Consider the following 18944-nt stretch of genomic DNA (forward strand, 5'->3'; position numbering starts at 1 on the left):
TCCATCAAAGAACTGCATTTTATCAGGACTTTGCTCTTAGAAAGCTTACAAAATATACAGATTATACCAGATGTGCAATTTAAACTGTTCAGTATAGTTTAAGGTATTGAATAATTGCGTAATGTTGTAAAAAAAAAAAGAAAAAAAAATTAGGGGGACAGCTCTGTTGGAGATTTGGCATGATCTATCATCTGAGTAAAAACAGTCATATTTAGAATCACATAGAGTGCCAAATTTGATCATTAACCATTTATAAAAGACTTGGACTTTTGAACAAATTAATTGATGCTTTCCTATGCACGAGGCTTGCACTGGCATAAAACAGAGTTTTATTGCTTAAACTACTCATATCTGTTTTATTTGTGCAATTATGCAACATCTGTTATGCACCAGGATTTGAATAGCAACACCAGAAGAAAAAAAAAAAGTGAAGTAGAAGTGAAAAAAAGCAATTTTTGAGTTTAGCTGAGCATAGATCCCATTTAAACACAAAAGTGATTGGTTTCACTAAAGATAAAAACAGATACTTGAACATATTAGATTAATCAAATCTGAATATTTTCCAAATAGTTAATCGTGAATAAATAAGTCGTTGGAAAACAAAAATAAAACACATTTTATCTTACACCCTCCAGTCCAGTAGGTGACGCTGTTAAGAGGATTAGCTGGAAATCATTAAATCTCAACGTAGAAGAAGCGTCATCGTCTCCATTTTTGTTTTAGTTCTTTCAACAAGAAACTCGTTGAAAATATTTCTAATTAAAAACTAAGCCCTAAGAACAGCCAAGGTGGGTCTTCTAGATGAAATATTATGAACAATGTTTAAGTTTAATCCCTGTGGTAGAGACTGTTTAGGTAAGATTAAACGCAGAGGAACTCTGTTGAGCGTTAGCTTGTCATGATAGCTCAAAGCGTCACCGGATGACTTGTTTCTTTCTTTGAGTTCACGTCAAAATCAGGTTTTTAGAGTTAAGTCGCATCCGTGTTACCACGATTGCTCCGCAATTTTTCTGAATCCTAGTGCAGTGCTGTAATTCATGACTTTTCTGCTCGTGTTTTTTGCGGAGATGTAATGGGCCTTGTTGTGGAAGCTACAGTTAGCCGGCCACCATTACTAACAGTCACTCCCCCAGTCATTGCTGTCACTTAGCTGACGTTGTTGCAACCATCTTCAAAGAGTCAACATCGTGCCATTAAATAATGTTGCTGCTAAAATAAAATAAGTTGCACTTATAAAGTCAGCTGTTTAAAGAGTAACCGGGTTTATGATTATTTATTGGGGGTGCTATTTCACTGGACAATGTTGCGCCCTCCTGTGCAGCTCGAACGATCCTGATATTTTATTTTTTCTAAATATAGAATAATTGTAAACATGTGGGATGGACCGGGACCACGGGGAAGACCACCCTTCCGGTAAGGAAACATCTTTTTTACTTAATGGCACATTTATAGCAACCTTATGTTATTAGTAAGAAATATGCACTTGCTCGGTTGGTACTGCATTTCTTTTTTAAATGTAATGTTTAGAAACAACAGTCAGTTGTAAGGTCCTATTCTTACATTGCATTTTGTTTAAGTATAGCTGGAACTTTTTAACACGACTGTTCAAAACTAGGGCAGCATAATAAGCAGGAAATGCTGATATTGATTGAATATTGCAAGGACAAAAAACGGTTGCAATAAATCCACTTTTCTTTCCTCTCAATGTTCTCATCTGTCATTAGAATAATTCAGACTTGCTCTGCGATCATTTTTGACGTTTTAATTGGATATAATGCACACGTTTATAATGCTGTGTGGCTGATTTCTGATCTTGTTTTTGTAACGTTTAGCCTTAATTAAACAGATATTAGTCTATTGTGATTTTGTTTTAAAAACTATAATATAATGGGGTAGAAGAGGATTAACTTTTTAACTTGATTTCCCAGCTGTGAGCATGCTCATTAGTTCATAGCAGAAAAGGCAGCACTGTAAAACAGGGTATTACTTTTTTTTTTTAATCTACAGTGATTTGAAATTTTATTTAATATACATCAGTAATGAACATGACTAGTGCAACCAGCATGAGTAAAAACAGCAGGCTTCCTGTGTGTACTCCATGGAGAATATGTATCCGTTCCAAAACATTTAGTTGGCCAAAAGGCTGCCAACATTTCCAAATCCAGGATGTTCCATAAAGGAGACTAAAAGCTCAAAAGGATAAAAGCAGATTAACATTGATGTAGTAAGTTGAGCCTGCTTCTTATGTTCTCAAAATATCACACTCACTCTGTTTTTCATGAACCACAGATGTCATGGAAAATGCCGTTTCCTTTTCACTGGCCTCTGGCTTCCCTTTAAACAAAGAGTGTTGCTTAGAGTGTTGCTGTCAATGGTAGCAGTTGCAAGTGGTGCGTTCACTGATTAGCACAATTTTAGATTTTTTTTTATTCACCAGTCAGTGCTAATATAAGGCAAAAGGTATTGTGGTCTAGTAGCCAGTATTACTTTTAAACAGTCAGCAGGTGTGTGGAGGGGTTTTGCTGTCCAGCATTTTTACATGCGCCACTGGCAACAACCCAGAATCCAGTGGCTGAATTAGCTCCTCAATATAAATACAAGTCCTATTTATGACCTAATTATTTAATTCAGGTGCCTTGAAGCAGAGACACATCTGAAAGTTGCAGGACACCAACCATACCTGTGTTTAAAGTGGTCAATGCATTAAATCAATATTTTTTTATTGTTCCCTTGGCGTGGGCAAGCTGCATCTCAATAGTTACGTTACTGTTCACTGGGTTTCCACTCTGCTTTCATTTTTAACTTGCTGTAGTCTCCCACCCTAAAACCCAAACGTCTTACCAGTTGCGATCACCTGTTTTTGTTCAACTTTGCTGCACACGTCGCCTGATCCCTGAATGTATGAACATCAACATTCAACACTTTGCCTTGTCTGGCAATGATGGAGCGATTGGTGTCAACAGCAGTGCAGTTGGCTTTCTCATTTACCTCCTTGCTGCTCAACGTTTTGTCATAAATGCTTCTTCTGAATACTTCTGTGGATAGATCTCTGTTATATTACCCAGCAGCTGCTGCAGCTGTTCTTGATTTTGAGCATGTTGTTTCTACAGTGCATTATTCTAAACTGAGACACGTGCAGGTAATGACTGTGCTGCTCTGCTTTTGTCAGCGAGTTGTCCTAATAATGTCTCTGCACAGTTTGCTTTCAGACCGTAAAACACTCTAGATTATTTGCTTAGAATCAGTCTAATGTAGTTTGAGCCACTCTCTCCTCGATTCAGCTCTAGTCCGATTGGTATAGATGAATATAAGGTCTGAACAGGTCCTTGGGTGGATAACTCGCTTTTCTGTTTTAGACTAAGCTGAAATCTTCATCTTTTTTTCTGCTTTTGCTTGTTTTCTATTAGTCTTCAAAGGTTGTTAGCCACCCCTGATTTCAACATAGATTGTTTACAAGGAGCCAAACTTTCTCCTTAAATTATAGTTCCACAAGTTTCTGAATGTTTGTTGAAAGGTTGTTAATTTTTCTTCTATTTCCATCACACTCACTGTGTACTTCAGCATTTTCATCCCTGCACAGGCTGAATATCTTATTGCCATGCACAATGTGCATTCATGATTCTTTGAATGTATTAGCTAACAAATATGCATCCAAACATTTCTTCTCATGATATATTCATAGTATATTGTGTCCCTAATCAAGGGTTGTGATCTGTCTTATTGTGTAAGAATGAACTTGCTAAAACAGGGATTTTTCAGATAATATTCAGATATGTATTAAACAAGCATTATTTTTATTCTACCACTGTATTTAATCAAAATCCTTAACTTCACCAAAAAATAAACTGATATGAACTGATATGAACACACGTAAAAACAGTTTGTTTACAGTGACAAAATGCCAATGCTGAGGTTTAAAATTGGATAGCAAATTGGCAAATAAAGAAACCGAAACCAAAGAATCAAGTTGACCCTTAGCAGTTGTCTGTTTTGAATTAATCAGCACACTAATAGATTTATTTACCTTTCAGTGGTGATCATCGTGGAGAGATGTTTTGGGGTCGAGATCGTCCAATGCCTGATTATAGAGATGGCATGAACATGGGCCATATGGGCCCAAGACCGTTTGATTTTCCACCTATGGACCAGCGAAGGATGGATGGTTTTCCCATGAGAGGTCATGATATGGCCCCAGGTGATATGCGAGGAAGAGGTCCAAACAGAGATTTCTTCATGCCCAGGAACGAGCCAGACTTCCATCCTAGGAGGCATGTTGAAATTTCCATTGGAGACCAAATTGTTGAGAACCCTGGTTTTCGTGGGCCAGGCAGGGATTTAGGAGGGAGGGGTATGCCTCCATGGGAACCACACAACAGATTTTCAAACATGAGGGACAGAGAAATGTTCCATAATGACATGAACCGCTTTGACAGACCTGAAATTGATGGAAGAAGAGGCTTTCCCATGGATCGAATGGAGCGAGACGATGGATTTAGGGACATGCCCGACAGGCACCCAGGGGGTGATGCTGATCGCTATGAGATGGACTTACCTCCACATGAAAGGAGACTCATGGATAATGATAGACGAGAAGGGCCACCGTTCAACCCAAGAGGTAAATTTGAATCTGATATGGACTTCAGAAATCGGCCTGGACCAGCTGTCGACTTCAGAGATAGGGACCGTTCTCCTTTAAGATTTGGTCCAGGTGAGTTCCCTCCAGCTGAAAGGGAAAGATTAGACATGCCCCCAGATGTCCTTGGTCGGAGGCCAGAGTTTAAGGGTCCAGGAGACACTGTTGGATGTAGAGATTACCCCGATGCAAGCGGCAGCCCCCAAATGGATTATCGAAGTGGCGAGGAGATGACTCTCGCCGAAGAGTGGAAGAGTCGTCAAAAGGACAAGAATCCTTTTTTGGGAAAAGATTTGAAAAGTGGACCTGATACTAGTTTCCCTATTGGTCTCGGCAGCAATGTGAATGTGAGGGACCCACCACCGTTTCACAAGCGGGACCACTTTCCTCCAATGGACCCACCAATACCTGGCAAGAAGGGTCCACAGGATCATCTGATGCCAGAAACAAACCCTCTAACAGGTCGTTGCAGTAGAGACGATAAAGAATGGCCCAGAGAAAGGGATCCGAAGTATATCCAGAATAAAATGAGTCATGATGAAAGGGCCCCGTACCTTGAAGAACAAAATAAACCTTCACGTGAGATTAAGGAGCCAAGTGATCCTTTTAGAGAGATTAAAGATGTCCCACCTGAACAAATACCTTTTAGGAAAAAATTGGGGGAGGAAGAGGATTACCAAAGCAACAGCACAATTCAAGCAAAAGATCAGGACTACAGGGACATAGATTACAGAACAGCATCAAGAAGGGTGTTTGATTACAAACACGAAGAACTTCCTCCCACGGATAAATTTGTAAAGGACCCTAGCCCTATTACACCTTCAAAATTCACAGATTCTGGTTCCCAGGTATGTCTTTTTTTCTGACTCTATTTATTGTGAAGACATTGTTTTTGTAATTTTCATGTTCTGGTTTATATCCCATAACCATTCTCTGAAAGGATCGAGATTACAGGAATGCATCAGTGAAGGACAAAGTTTCGAATATTATATCCATAAGTGGTATTCCAAAGACTGACTCAGTGGATCAGGTAATTTTAAAAGAAGTACAACTTTCAGTTAACATTATAAATTTGGGCAATTGTGCAGAGACTGAGTGCTGTTATCAACTAGGACTCTCCTGCTTTCAGATTCTTGGAGCCTTTGCGGTCCGTGATGGCGTACCGATGCAGGGGATAAAAATCCAAAATGTTGTGCCAGGTAAGAATTAAGGTTCTTCTCTTGTAATTTGTTTGGGGCAGTCGATCGCTAATATGTCCCTCGATATTTCGCTGAAACAAAATGTGAAACTTCGCCTTTTTTTTTTTCTTTTGTTCTTGGTTGCTTTCGTTGTTGGTGGTGTCTGTGAACTTGCTCAGTGAAAATCCGTTTCGGGGGAATTCTGTTCTGCCAACCTTTGTTATCCGAGGATGACTCATTTAGGGATTAAGAGAGGGTTTCCTAACTGGCAACTTTTGGAGTGATATTAAGTGTTGTCACAGAAGATCTGAGATAGAAGGAATATCTATTATCGAAAAACAAATCTTGCCGAACAAACAATGAAAACTGTCTCGGTATCGCACGGTTCACGTTCATAGTATGTAAAACAGACAAAGTGCTGTAGAGTAAAACTTCATTTATATTTGTGCCACAAATGTCTACATGAGGCCAAGTCTTTTATTGAAGGAGATGTCCTAAGTTCATATTTCCATCTTGATGATTCCAAATGCCATTGAACTATCTTTGGTTCACGCCATGCAAACATTTACAGCCAGTTGTTTGGGAATCTTGAACCCAATGACTTGTCTTGGTTATCTAAGCTGTAGTAAATGGCCTAGTAACCAGAAAAAATAAATCAAACAAAAGTTGTCTCAAAAAGGTATGTGTTTTGGTTAATCTGTGAAAATGCTCTTGATCTCGATGTTTTCACGAATGCTTATTTTTCTATTTCTGACCTTGACTAACAAAAACCCATCTGTATTTCAAATGCTGTCCCCAGGTTACAGCTACGATATGGCCTATGTGGAGTTTTTAAACCTCGAGGATGCAGTCCACTTCATGGAGTCCAACAAGGTGGCCCATCCTCGTCACTCTGAGACGGCTGTCTCTCCCATCTGGATTACAAGGGGTTGAGAGGGCACTCAGTAGCTGGGGTGTTGGGAAGGGGCTTTAATCCAAAATATTGATCCTAAATATCCTGCTGTCATTATTATATATCCACAAAATCATGTTGCTGAAGTTGTTATTCAGTAATTCCAGGAAAGACCTGGTTTGACAGAGCTAACGTCTCATATTTTAGCTGTACACTAGCTAACAAGCATTTTGTCATGAAACAGAAAATAGTCCCCATTCATTGCACCTGAGACTTCAGCATTCATCTAGTGATTTAAGTAATACTTAACATTAATTTTTAATAACAGTTTCTCAATTCTAACACTATTTTTTAAAAGTTAAATAACAAAAGAGGAATTTGTTTGAGACGCAAACGCATCAGTCACAAGTTTTAAGCAGTGCTCAGAGGCAGCATTTTTCTCTTGAACAACATCAGTCTTTTTAATGCTGTCGTGTCTTTATTGTAGGATAATGTTGGAAAACCCAGCGAGGTCATTGAACAATATTTAATCTAAAAATATAGAGTGAACCTTTCTAATTTTAGGATTTAATGGATTTTTAAACATTTTCTTTTTTCCTCAGTTTAGCCATATGGTGTAAGTTATCAGCATGACGGCAACAGCCTAAAAACCATCCCTTGTTCTGCGCTTTGCTCCGTACAAAGGGTTTGGACCCTTGGCCATTGAGAAACAATTTCCTCCTGGAGGCATGGACTATGTCGAAGTTTTAAATTTTACGCAATCTCTAAGGTTTGCCCGCGATGTATAAAATGTGCCAGTTCGACGCTATGAATCTTACTGAAAATTGCCTGTTCTTTAAGCAACCATCCCCCACTATTCAGAGGTAATTGCCGAGCCAAACGAGGCGGCTTTTAATCTTACATCTTCCGCTGTCATTGGTAAAATTACAAGCAAGCTGCAATTCTAAACCAGTGCAGAAAAAAAGCTTCATTGTTTGCAACTTCACCATCTATTCACTAATTGGCCTGGTTGAAATTCAACCAGAGAAATCAAGCTCAATGGGAGAAAGACCAGAAATGGTACTGAAGGGAGATGAGAACTGTGCACAATCATGTAGAACGGCAATGGTCAGGCTAGCAACAGCTCATTTCAGACATGTTCTTCTATTTTATCTTTTTTTGTGTAATTTGTGATTGTTTTGGCTCAATAGCGTGTTGAAAGTAATGCTAAATATTCATCTGATAGAAACTCTTGACAGATTGATGTTTGAAGCGGGAGATTGGGTTGTAAGCAATGAACTACTTGAATGCGGTTGCCATTTTACTGATTCTGCGATGTTGGTTTCATGTGTCCAAGCGCACTCTAATGTGAAGATGATCTCCCTTTGTTTTGTGTGAATAATCTAAACTAAAAACTAAGGCAGATTTTGGGAACATTTTGTTTTCTTAAACAAGGTTGAATGGAAACCGACTAAGAGAAAGTTGTTCTATAATATTTTGTTTAAGTAAATATCAGCAATGTGTCATTTTTTTTGTAGTTTTATATTTTTTTTCCATTAGTTGGCTGGTTAGTAAGCTTGCAAAGAGTTTGTGAAAGCTAAGTTTTAAAATTCTTAAGTGGCATTTAAGGTCTAAAATATTCATTGGGCAAGAAGTCCACTGTGTCTTAGGTTATATTTAACTTTAGTTTGGCTTTTGTTTTCCCCAGATTTTGTATGTAATTTTAGTTTTGCTGGTTATGTCAAACGCCTTGAGAACTCTTGAGAAGTGGCTATGTTTGGTTTTCAGTTGACTCGGATAAATTTCAATAACTTTTTTTCTGCAGCGGTTTTCATGTGGTTGACGGGTATCGTGCAGGTGTGTGCTTTTCTAAACACAGATGCTCTGACTTTCCACCTTTTCTGAGCTTTTCGATTGTTTCAAACAAACTGCGATCAAGGTTTTCAGCACAGCGAGTCTGTTTTTGTCCTTGTTTGGATTGCTTGCAGCACTTTGTGATTTTGTGTTTTTGTCCAATTTATCTTGATGCTCAGCAGATGAGCCAGAATTTCTGTCTTAAGATTCAAGCATTCTGTACCTCTTCTGGATAATAGTTTTGATTGCCTTTATTCCAATTATACTTGTGATTATTATTATTATTATTATTATTATTATTATTATTACTCAACTTCTACTTGGCATTAGCCACTTGGTGGACTGACTTGTATTGATGGCTGCAGCTGGCTTCCATTTTCTGGTTTTTCATGTGGATTGAGTAGACTGTTAATTGCTTGAACCGAACTGTTCTTGGATCATATCTTCAATGCATTTATAACCTAAACATGTTCTGCGCACCTTGTGATTACTTATGTCTACGGAAAATTAAAGGTTGAGCTTGATCAACTGCTGTTATCTGCCTCTAGAGGTAATCAGGAATTTGTAAGTTCAATGATGGGGACGCGATCGAGCTACAATGTCTTGTATGACAACACCAGACAAATTCAGATCGCAAGAGGAACAATGCAACCGGAGGACTCTTGGTTTAATCTGAAAAATGCATTCATCAGCAGAATCTGCTCCAGAAGGCTTCTTGAGAATGGAAGACATTGAATGAATTTGGACGGCCAGCATGAAGATTATGACCGTGTTTGCTCGCTGTTATTTGGTGTATCGCTTATTTCATACATGTGCTTGTGTCGGTGCTGCTGGGTAAGCTCTGCCCTCTTTGGTTCCAGTGGCTTCTATCTACTTGCTCTGAAAGCTGTTTTGTGTTTTTGCCAAATCAACTTGAATGGGGTAAATCAAAATGTGACTCTTACAAAGGAGTTTATGGTTGCGTGGTTATCACAGAACTATGATCTAAAAGGCACCACAGACGCAGCATCCTCACTGTCATCAGTTAGCTATTCTTAAGTGTAAATTGTAACTTTTTTGGTAGTTCTTGAGGAAACTTGTATAGATGGCTATAGATTTATTTTTTAGGCAGTAAGGTCATTTGGAAGGAGACGTTGACAAAGACATTGTTCGTTTTTTTTGAAGAATCTGCTGTGAAAGTGACTCTTGGGTGAAGCTGTGTTTGCATCTGCCATCCAAATGCAAACTAAGTTTTTGGTGTTAAAAACTGTTTTCCGAAGTATTTTTTAAAGCTCTTGAATATATTAACGGTTAGAAATAATCAACTTAAAAAAAAAATAAAAAATTGAACCCCTTTTGTGGACTATTTCACATCCAAGGTTTCCCCCAGAAAACTCGTTGAGCCCGGTGGTTGTGTGCTAGAGCAATCATCATTCATCCAGCAGCCCACTGTGTTTTTGAGCTAAGAAATGTTTAAAGTTGACAGGAAATTTGAAAATATCACTTAATAATTATGTGTTATTGAAAGATTAATATCTGAACACCGACTACAAAATCTTAAAAATGCAAACAAAACAAAAATAAAAACTTAAATAAGCAATGCTTAGCCTGGTGGGGGCACAAGTAAAGCCTGGTGGCCCACCAGGCTTATGATACACAGGGGGAAACCCTGACATCTGTCTCACTTTGTCCTGGCTACAATTGTTCTGGAGCATCTTTAGCCCAGCACTGTTTTAGCCATGCTCTGGCTGTTCTTTTGGTTATGGTTGATGTTAATATCAGCTGGTGCAATCTAGCTTACTGTATCATTTTTTCCCCAAAAAGAAATAAAAAAATCTCAATTTAAAGAGAGGTTTTATTAAGATTGGTAATTTTCTTATGCTATAGATTTCAGGCTTTGAACTATAACTGTAAAACTCAGAGAGCTTCTTAGATGAAGCAGACAAAACAGTCGGATTCGTCACATCTTTGATGTCGTCCCGAAAAAGCCAGATCATTGCATCTCGACTTGTTAACTTATGGTCCAAATAAAGTTGAATCTGCTTTAGGTTCTGCACGTTTCTTGAGGCCTATCCGAGGATATTTCTTTCAACTTTAAAAATGGTGAGAAGCTTTCACAGACATGGTATGAATCGCAAAACTGTTTGACCCACGGGTAGAGTAGGAGACGTGTAAATGATGAATAAAATCACCAAACGCCAGAGTCCGAAATGCTAGCTTCTTTGAAGACACCCTACTCTGGAAGATAAATGGCTAGTGTGCGGCAAGGCGACGGACCCGGGCTCCACACCAATAACTGCTGAGCCGTTTTACTCTCTGCATTATACGGGATGGATAAAACCTCCCATAGTGCATGCTGGATGTCATCATAGCTGGGTCACTGATGTGATGGACTTCTAACTGCATTGCCTGTTTGTTTTCCAGGGATCCATAAAGGTTGGCACTAGAACATCTGCTATGAAGTATGTCCAGCCAAATGAGTGCGAAAGAGGTCTTCTTGTGAGTATGATGACAGAATTATTAATTTTCATCATTATCTAAGAAGGCAGTGCTTAGCTGTTTCCCCACTGAGAAATATTTCAATATCTTTTTACCTTTTTTGTCCATTTTTCCTAACAGGAACCAGATCACAGAGGACCTCCAACCCTGGACTCACATTTACCCCCATCAGACAAGCCTTTAGACGATCTGAGGACCAACCTAAACGCCAAAGGTCCTGTAGAGGAGCTGCCTCTCGGTCAGTTTCAGCGTAACACTGACCTGACCCCAGAGGCGTGGCAGCAGCAGGTCGACCAGCAGCACCAACAAGAACAAAATGAGCTTTCAGGAGAGTCGTCACATAACCGCAACCCTCTTCACATGTCAGACCACCTCAAGTCTGTATTCAAAGACAGCAAAAGTATGTTGACCTAAACTTGTTCCATATCTCTTTCTGTTTTTTTTGTCATTTTTTTTAAAGGGCTATTAACTCAAGGTTTTTTGTTTTGTTTGCTTTTTATAGCGATGATAATCAAGAATGTGAAACCCACCACCACAGTAGAGACCATCCTAAAAGCTTTGGATCCATTTGCGTATCTGGATGAGAGAAACGTTCGTTTGGTGAAGGGAAAGCCCCCTGGAACAAAGTGCTTCTGCTTTGTCGACATGGACTCCCACGAGCAAGTGAGGCGTCTGGTGGAGCTCCTCACCAAACCCAGGCCGCTGTGCATCGATGGGATCAGAGTCCATGCTGAAATCGCAAGACCTCTCAAGAACCAGAAGTGAGCCTCCATGAGTGAAGTCTTCCCTTTTCACCCATCTTCTGTTGAAAATCTATTTCTTTCCCTTCTTTTCTTTTTTGTTATTTTTTGTTTTAATTTGATTAATGTATTTAATCAATACATTTTTTTTTTTATTGAATTGACTTGGAATTTTCTTTCTGCTTCAGTTTGAAACGAGATTATGATGCACCAAACCTTTTGATGGCTGGGCACCCATCTGAAGACGCCATGACAGGAGTAAGTTTTATGTTAGAGGCAAGATTATATAAAAAACAACTGCGTGCTATATAAAGTTAAATAAGAACATTTAAACAGTGGTCGAACTCATTAAAGTGCACAATAAGAGCAGATAAGCACATCAGCAGAGGCAGCATTCAAAGTTTTAAATACCTTGTTTTCATTTTTACCGTATTAAGCGATAATTGAAACTTGTTCGGACTGTTTCAGCTTTGAGTGATATCTGTGTGTAATATTTGGACTTTGTTGGAAAAACTGACTAACCAAATCTGGCAGACTGGTGTTTTATTACAGCAGCCGTTCCCACCACCTCCACAGTACTTGCATCCTCTACTGCTTCCTATGGCTGGCGTTCCTGCAACAGATGTTGCAATGCAAGGTGACTGTTCTTCAGATTTATTTATTTATATATTTTTTGGAACAAGATTTTGTACTGAAATACCTAAACATGTTGTTTTTACTACTAGGAGATTTAATGACTATCGGCATGAATCCTGCTGCTTCGTCAGACCCCAACCTTAGCCTGGTAAGTTTCAAACTATTAACAAATGGATTACAGTAAATGTGATTATCATTTTCATTTAGTTTTATTTCAGTACTCCCAATTCAAACATCCCAAATTGTGTACATAACATAATTAAAAATGACTTTTAATGCAGACATGTTATGTTATGGCCTCCATAACCATGGAGAAGACGGCTCACCGTTGTTGAGCTTCCAGTGGGACGTTTTTATTGTCACTGACGTTTTGACAGGCCATGCTATCAGCTGGTCTTAGTTTAATGTCTGTTGTCTGGTCCAGTCTTTATGAACAGGTGGATTTTATTATTTTGGCAAGATTTTGTATGTGTCTCCACTGCCAACACCACCAATTCTGGCTCTAATGGCCATGTTGTCACTTTGGTTTCTGGTGTAATTTAAAAATTGTAATCGTCTTAAGAAACTGAATCTTGGGTTTTTGCTTAGACGTACACCATGCGCATTAAAATGACCAGAAGTGTATTCAAGGTTCCCTTTTTATTACTGAACTATAAAAGGCTTTTTGATGATGATCTAACTTGAGACTCTGCTTGGTTTTCTAAAATGTGGGCACTGAATGTTTTTTTATGCAGGGAATGGACTATAATAAAACTACTACTTCAGCCCCAGCACTCCAAACTGGTGGACTTCATGTTCCCACAGACTCAGCTGAAATACAGCCCCCACCAGAAGGATCACAGACTTACATTTATGGTGAGAAAGCATGAATTTCGAGAACTATTGGAAGTGGGTGATATTCATAAAAAATATAAAACCCACTTTAGATTGTAAATCCGCTTTTAAATTCTAAAGACGTGTAAAATTGCAAACTTTCTCCAGGTTCTGAAACCCCAGACACGTCCAGTTACTTGTATGATTCAACATCAGGCTTCTACTACGATCCGGAGACGACACTGTACTACGATCCAAACTCAAGGGTGAGAATCCAGAACATAAATGTGGAGTTCTGTCTTTAGCGCCACTGAGGTCAAGAGCCAAACCAGCTTACAGGGTCAGGAATATGCAGTGCTTTAAATAAACCATGGGAAGGTGTGATTGATGCATTTCTAATTGCTGCGAAGCTGATGAAGTTTCTAATTGAAAACATCCCATTGTTTACTCTGCAGTGAGGATTTGCAGTGTTGTCGTCTGTCTTCAGTGGCATTTAAAATATTGTCTTGATACAGTGGATCCTCCAGAGCTGGAAACAGAGAAAGCCAGATCTTGTTCATTGTGGGCGTTACTCACGTTTTCTCTGTTTTTACAAAACGTTCTCACAAAAACATTTTGCTTCATAAATGCTTGTCAAGAAATCAATTTTACATTTTTGTAATAAGTTACCTTGGACACTTTCACACCATGTATTGTAATTAAAAGCAAACATGTAAGCCTGATCTTTCTTTCACAAATTTACAGGTTTTGTTAGATTTAGAAAAAAAAACAACTTTTTTTGGGGGGGTGATTTTTTGCAAAAATAATTCCCTAATTTTCTATATTTTCTGTTTTAGTATTTCTACAACGCTCAAACCCAGGAGTACCTGTACTGGGATGGAACATCAAAAACCTACATCCCAGTTCCAGGTGGGAGTTCTGCGGGTTCCCACCCAACTCCCACCATGACCGCAGAAGACCGAGCCATTCTCTCCAACCCGGCTGCAGACGCTCCGTTAGAGATGAAGAAACCTTCAGCACCTCCCGAGGCTTCTGCTGCCCCCATTGCTGGTTCTGCAGACGGCTCTGATGGATCCGTCCAATCTCTCTCTGTCGTTCCCGAGAGAAAGGAAGATGAGGACTCTCCGAAAAAAGACAAAGAGAAGGACGGCAAAGACGAGAAGCCGAGAAGTCTCGCTGCTGTTAAGGTAGCATTCCCTTTAATGTAATCACACATCATGGTGGATTTTGCATGACAGGTAGGCGAGGAATAACTCTTCTGTTGTTGCTGTTTGCAGATAATGAAAGATATGGAGCGCTGGGCAAAGATCCAGAATCGTCAGAAAGAAACGGTGCGTTCTCCATCTCCCGTCCTGAAGTCTGGAATAGACGACGAGAAGAGGCAGTCGAAGTCGGCGGATGCTGCTTTTGCTATTTTTGAGCGGAAGGTTGGCACATGATCCTCAGCTTTTCATCATTTATGTCGTTCTACTGGTGTAGCTACAACTTTTGTTAATATTCTTTTGTTCCTGTAGATCACAGGTGCTGATGATCTTTTTAAGAAACCTCTTACTCCTGTCAAGAAAGATGAAAAATCTAAAGTAAGTCATCCTCTCCTGAACATCTGCATCCTCATAAATTACATTATAGCTGAAATTTCAATTTAAGTAATTAAATTCAAAATTGAAACTCATACAAAATAATTAGCGTTGTATATTTCAAGCAGTTAACTATGACTCAGAGGCAGGAAGCAGAAATGGTGTAATCCTGTGTGAGAAATTAATATACAATACAACACGGTTTGTGGCTGTTGCTCCTTATTAAATTTTGTTTTGGTTTTAGCGTCCAATGGGCTCGTTGGGTCTGCTGGCATCAGACTACGGAGCTGGAAGCGATGAAGAGGTGGAAGAAGACAAGGAGGAGGCAACTAAAAGCACGCCGAAGAGCCAGCCAGAGGAGAAGGACAGACTGACGGACTGGAAGAAGATGGCCTGTCTGCTGTGCAGGAGACAGTTCCCCAACAAAGACGCTCTAATCCGCCACCAGCAGCTTTCCGATCTCCATAAAGTACTAACTCATATTCCATACGAAAAAAGTCTGATCAGATCCTGATTAGTTTCTAACACTCAGCCTGTTCCCTAAACAGCAAAACATGGAGATTCACCTCAAGATCAAGAGGTCGAAAAAAGAGCTGGAAGCTTTGGAAAACCAGGAGAAGCAGGTCTGTACACATTTGTCAAGTAAGGGGTTTTTACGACTGAAGCAGTCGTGTAATTAGTTCATACTTTTTAAATGATAGCGAATGTTGTTAAATGTGCTGTTTATTCTCCACAGCTAAGCGCCAAAGAATCTTCCAGATCGCCAGAACAGAAAAGACGGAAGCAACATCACCAACAGCAGCAGCAGCAGCAGCAACAACAACATGGCAACTGGGCTGGAAGCTCAAGGTAGACTAAAGTTTAAATTGCTGAGTGTAAAAAAAAAAAAAAAAAAATTGGATAATTCATTATTTTTTAATTTTGTCTTGTATTTTTCATCTTCAGGGAGACAAACAAAGCTAGTGAGAGGCCAGGTTTAGGCGCTGAACCCGTCCAAGTAAGTGTTTTTTCTTCTTCTTTGTTTAATGCATCTTGTAGGAATTACCTAGTAAATTGCAATTTTTTTTTTCATTTTTCTAACAGAAAAGAAAAAACCAGTCCCCATCGTGGGACCACAACACCTACAAGCAGGCAGTACGCAAAGCCATGTTTGCGCGGTTTAAGGAACTCGAGTGATCTCTTCTGAATAAACATTAATTTTAAAATGTGAACTGCTGATGACGACCACCTCTGCTTTGAGAAATTGCATAGACTCTGAGCATGTGTTTACTATGGGACATTATTTCTCAGTTTATGATGTGAAACGCTGAGATAAATAAACAGATGATTCAACAAAACTGATCTAAACGATCAAAAAGAGAAGAAATCTCCCCTGCAATGGATTTTGTACAGAAAAATACATGTTGATTTTTGTGCCATGTATATTTGAGAAGCCTGCTTTTTTTATACATTCACACTAGCCACAGATTTATTTTAAAGCTGATTTATTTTTTATTTGGTAAAATTGCTATATGTGCTCATGTAAAGTAAACTGTAAAGATCAGTGTCTCTTGGTGTACGTTTGTAAAGTTATTAGCTTACCACTAGGTGGCACAATATCATTCTTTCTTGTTTTGATCATTCATGGTATGCAGCGGTTCAGATTGTCCCCAAAAAATTTATGTTTTCCTTTGAAGAAAAATACTTCTGAACCATGTGTTTTAATCGGGATTTTGTCTCCTGAACAATTTTACCGGTAAATAAACTTGAATATCCCACCAGTGACGTTTTATTTGTTACATTTAGTTTTACTGTGGATGTTTTTATAACAGTCAGCCTTCCTTGTGACATTTCATAAAAAACTTGAGTCCACATTCTTTAGAAGAACAGGTTTTGTCCTGTGTTTGTCTGTGGGTTTGATTTCAGTGCTGGCAGTTCATCTGGGCGTAATATGGACACAAAACTGCAGCTGAAGTTGAGGACAAGCTGCAGAGATGTTGGATTTTGCTGATATTCTTGCTTGTGCCAGATGTAAATTAAATTTCGGATGACTAAAGTAATGTTTCTTTTCCAGTGAATTGCAAACACATGGAGCCTGTTATGGAAGACAAGGCAGCAAAACTACATTTTCAGGCTTTGCAAAAAAACCTACAGTAATTTCATATGCAAATGTCTATTTGTTGGAAAACTAACTCACTTGTTTGTGGTTCTGCTTAGTTATGAAATGATGTCAAAAACATACATTTGTATCACAAAAACTGCTGAACCAAAAGATGATGAGTTTGCACAGTCGCAAAACTAAATTAATCTGGATTTACTGCACTGGGATGAATGACACAACTTTGTTTTTTCTTTTTTATTGATTTTTGCATTCTTACTTAAAATATCCAAATGCAAGTGAAAACTTGTAGGTTGGAATTTTGCTGTAGAATTGTGGAATCTCTTCTGAATTTAAAAATCTTAAAACATTTAATTACTGAAGCCCTTTGCATATCCTGAGACTGTCTTAATGTGTCTTTTTTTACTTTTGTGTTGTCTATTTGTCATTATTATGTAGCATTTGTCCTACGAGGTCAACACCACCAGGTTACTCAAAGCTATCTCCGTGAAGTTGGAGTCTCCAGCTGAGCTCTCCTCCCCTGAGCCTTCCTCACGCAACTCCTCCAGACTAGCGGCAGCAGCAATTGGGAAACACCTGGTTGTGTGTCTGTTGGTCTGATTGTATGAACTATTTATTAGTCAAGAATGGTTGTGAATGGCTAATGGAGGACATTGTTGCGATGGCATGCTGAAGTGTCAGAAAGAGCAGGAGCTTCTTAAAGAGACAGCGTCCAATTTTATGGCATGAAATTGTTAGTTTTGATCAAGTATTTTTATAGCAACTAAAGGTAACAGTTTCTTAATTGTGCTATAAAATGGCACTAGGCGCCTGGAAAACACAATAGTGCCCCCTGTGTACTGTAAAGAAAAATTGAAAACAGTGCTTCAGTCTTGTACTACTTTACATCTATTGAGTAAAAGTGTAATAAATTATAGTTTGTTGGGTACTGTTACAAAATTTGAAACATTTAAAGGAAAATGAATAGTTTTGCAGAGTATGCACAAGGTGTTAAAGATCATATGTTGGTGTCACATTATAAAGGTTAAGCTCATCATAGTCCAGCTGTATGCATATTTATGTACAGGTTCCAAGTTACATTTCCTTAATCAGTGTATGCAAGACAAGAGCCATGATCACAGATCTAGTGAAAAATCCCCCCGTCTTACCTCCAGAGTTCATTAATGGGTGAGCTTTCGAGCTAAGGTATACTTTTCATCCTCTTTGTTTTGGAGGGATGAAAAAAACGTATAACTGTCTCCTGTCTATTTACACTGTAGCATAAAATTGAGCAGTTTCTCCCAAAGAAAAATCATACAAGCTGTTGTGTATATGGCTTTTTTGTGGTCGCTGTTGGTCCATTTGTCCTTTGTCAGAAGGATTGCTTGGATGTCTATGTTGATATCAAGCATAGATCACATGCAAAGGTTTCAAAATTGCTTCCACATTTGCAGCCACTTTCCACTGATTGGTTGAAATCACCACGTTCTTTTATTTTTTGCTCTATGTCACTGCAATCTAGGGCATTAATCAAACGAAAGCTTTTGCACTGCAACAGATTTTGATCCAGCGCCGAAGTATTTGCTTGTATATGAAAGATTTGCACGACTGTTGACAGTAGTTGAGCGTACTTGACTGGCACTGTGCGGCACTCTGTGGGGTATGAAGTCCTGCAGTTTAAACAAAATTGTCCCCAAAGTCTTTCCCAGTGCAGAGGCTATTTTGCCATCCAAATATGAGATGCATTAAAAAAATTGGGAGGAACCCGGGATTTATTATAAAATAAAATCACTGGGGAGGAATTACCTAACATTTCTTTTTCTCTGCTCAAGCAAAAGAATATTCCAAGAGAAGAGATCTTCCAATTTTCAATTAATTTATTTTTTTGTGTGTGGGTTGTTTCCATTTATCCTTGCTTAGCTCTGCAAAACGACCTAAAAGAAAGAAAGAATAAAAAAAAAAAAAAAAGCTTCCCGAGCTCCTGGTGACTGATGTCATTATCCTATCCTAATGGTCTATGGAATTAGAAATGATGTTCAATTAGTCTGGGGAGATGAGAGGACAAACCAAAAGCAGAAACTTTCATG

At 38.8% G+C, this 18944-nt stretch overlaps 1 protein-coding gene across 2 annotated transcripts; it reads left to right on the forward strand.

Annotated features, from left to right (window-relative positions):
* Positions 1 to 680: 680 nt before the first annotated feature.
* rbm6 (RNA binding motif protein 6) lies at positions 681 to 16815 on the forward strand. 2 transcript variants are annotated; one of them, XM_008408704.2, is made up of 22 exons: positions 681 to 788; positions 1360 to 1413; positions 4032 to 5481; positions 5574 to 5663; positions 5763 to 5832; positions 6611 to 6684; positions 10940 to 11014; positions 11135 to 11414; positions 11517 to 11775; positions 11943 to 12012; positions 12289 to 12391; positions 12480 to 12538; positions 13125 to 13245; positions 13372 to 13469; positions 14040 to 14390; positions 14481 to 14630; positions 14718 to 14783; positions 15025 to 15249; positions 15329 to 15403; positions 15517 to 15629; positions 15726 to 15777; positions 15864 to 16815. In XM_008408704.2, exons 2-22 carry the CDS (start codon positions 1373 to 1375, stop codon positions 15954 to 15956), a joined length of 3915 nt encoding a protein of 1304 aa, XP_008406926.1. In that variant the 5' UTR covers positions 681 to 788; positions 1360 to 1372; the 3' UTR covers positions 15957 to 16815. The 2 variants fall into 2 exon arrangements, with proteins under 2 accessions (XP_008406926.1, XP_008406927.1); XM_008408705.2 differs by having other exon boundaries at positions 12307 to 12391.
* Positions 16816 to 18944: the final 2129 nt, after the last annotated feature.

The sequence above is a fragment of the Poecilia reticulata genome, linkage group LG5 (genome assembly GCF_000633615.1).
Source record: "Poecilia reticulata strain Guanapo linkage group LG5, Guppy_female_1.0+MT, whole genome shotgun sequence".
In the NCBI taxonomy this organism is placed as follows: domain Eukaryota; kingdom Metazoa; phylum Chordata; class Actinopteri; order Cyprinodontiformes; family Poeciliidae; genus Poecilia; species Poecilia reticulata.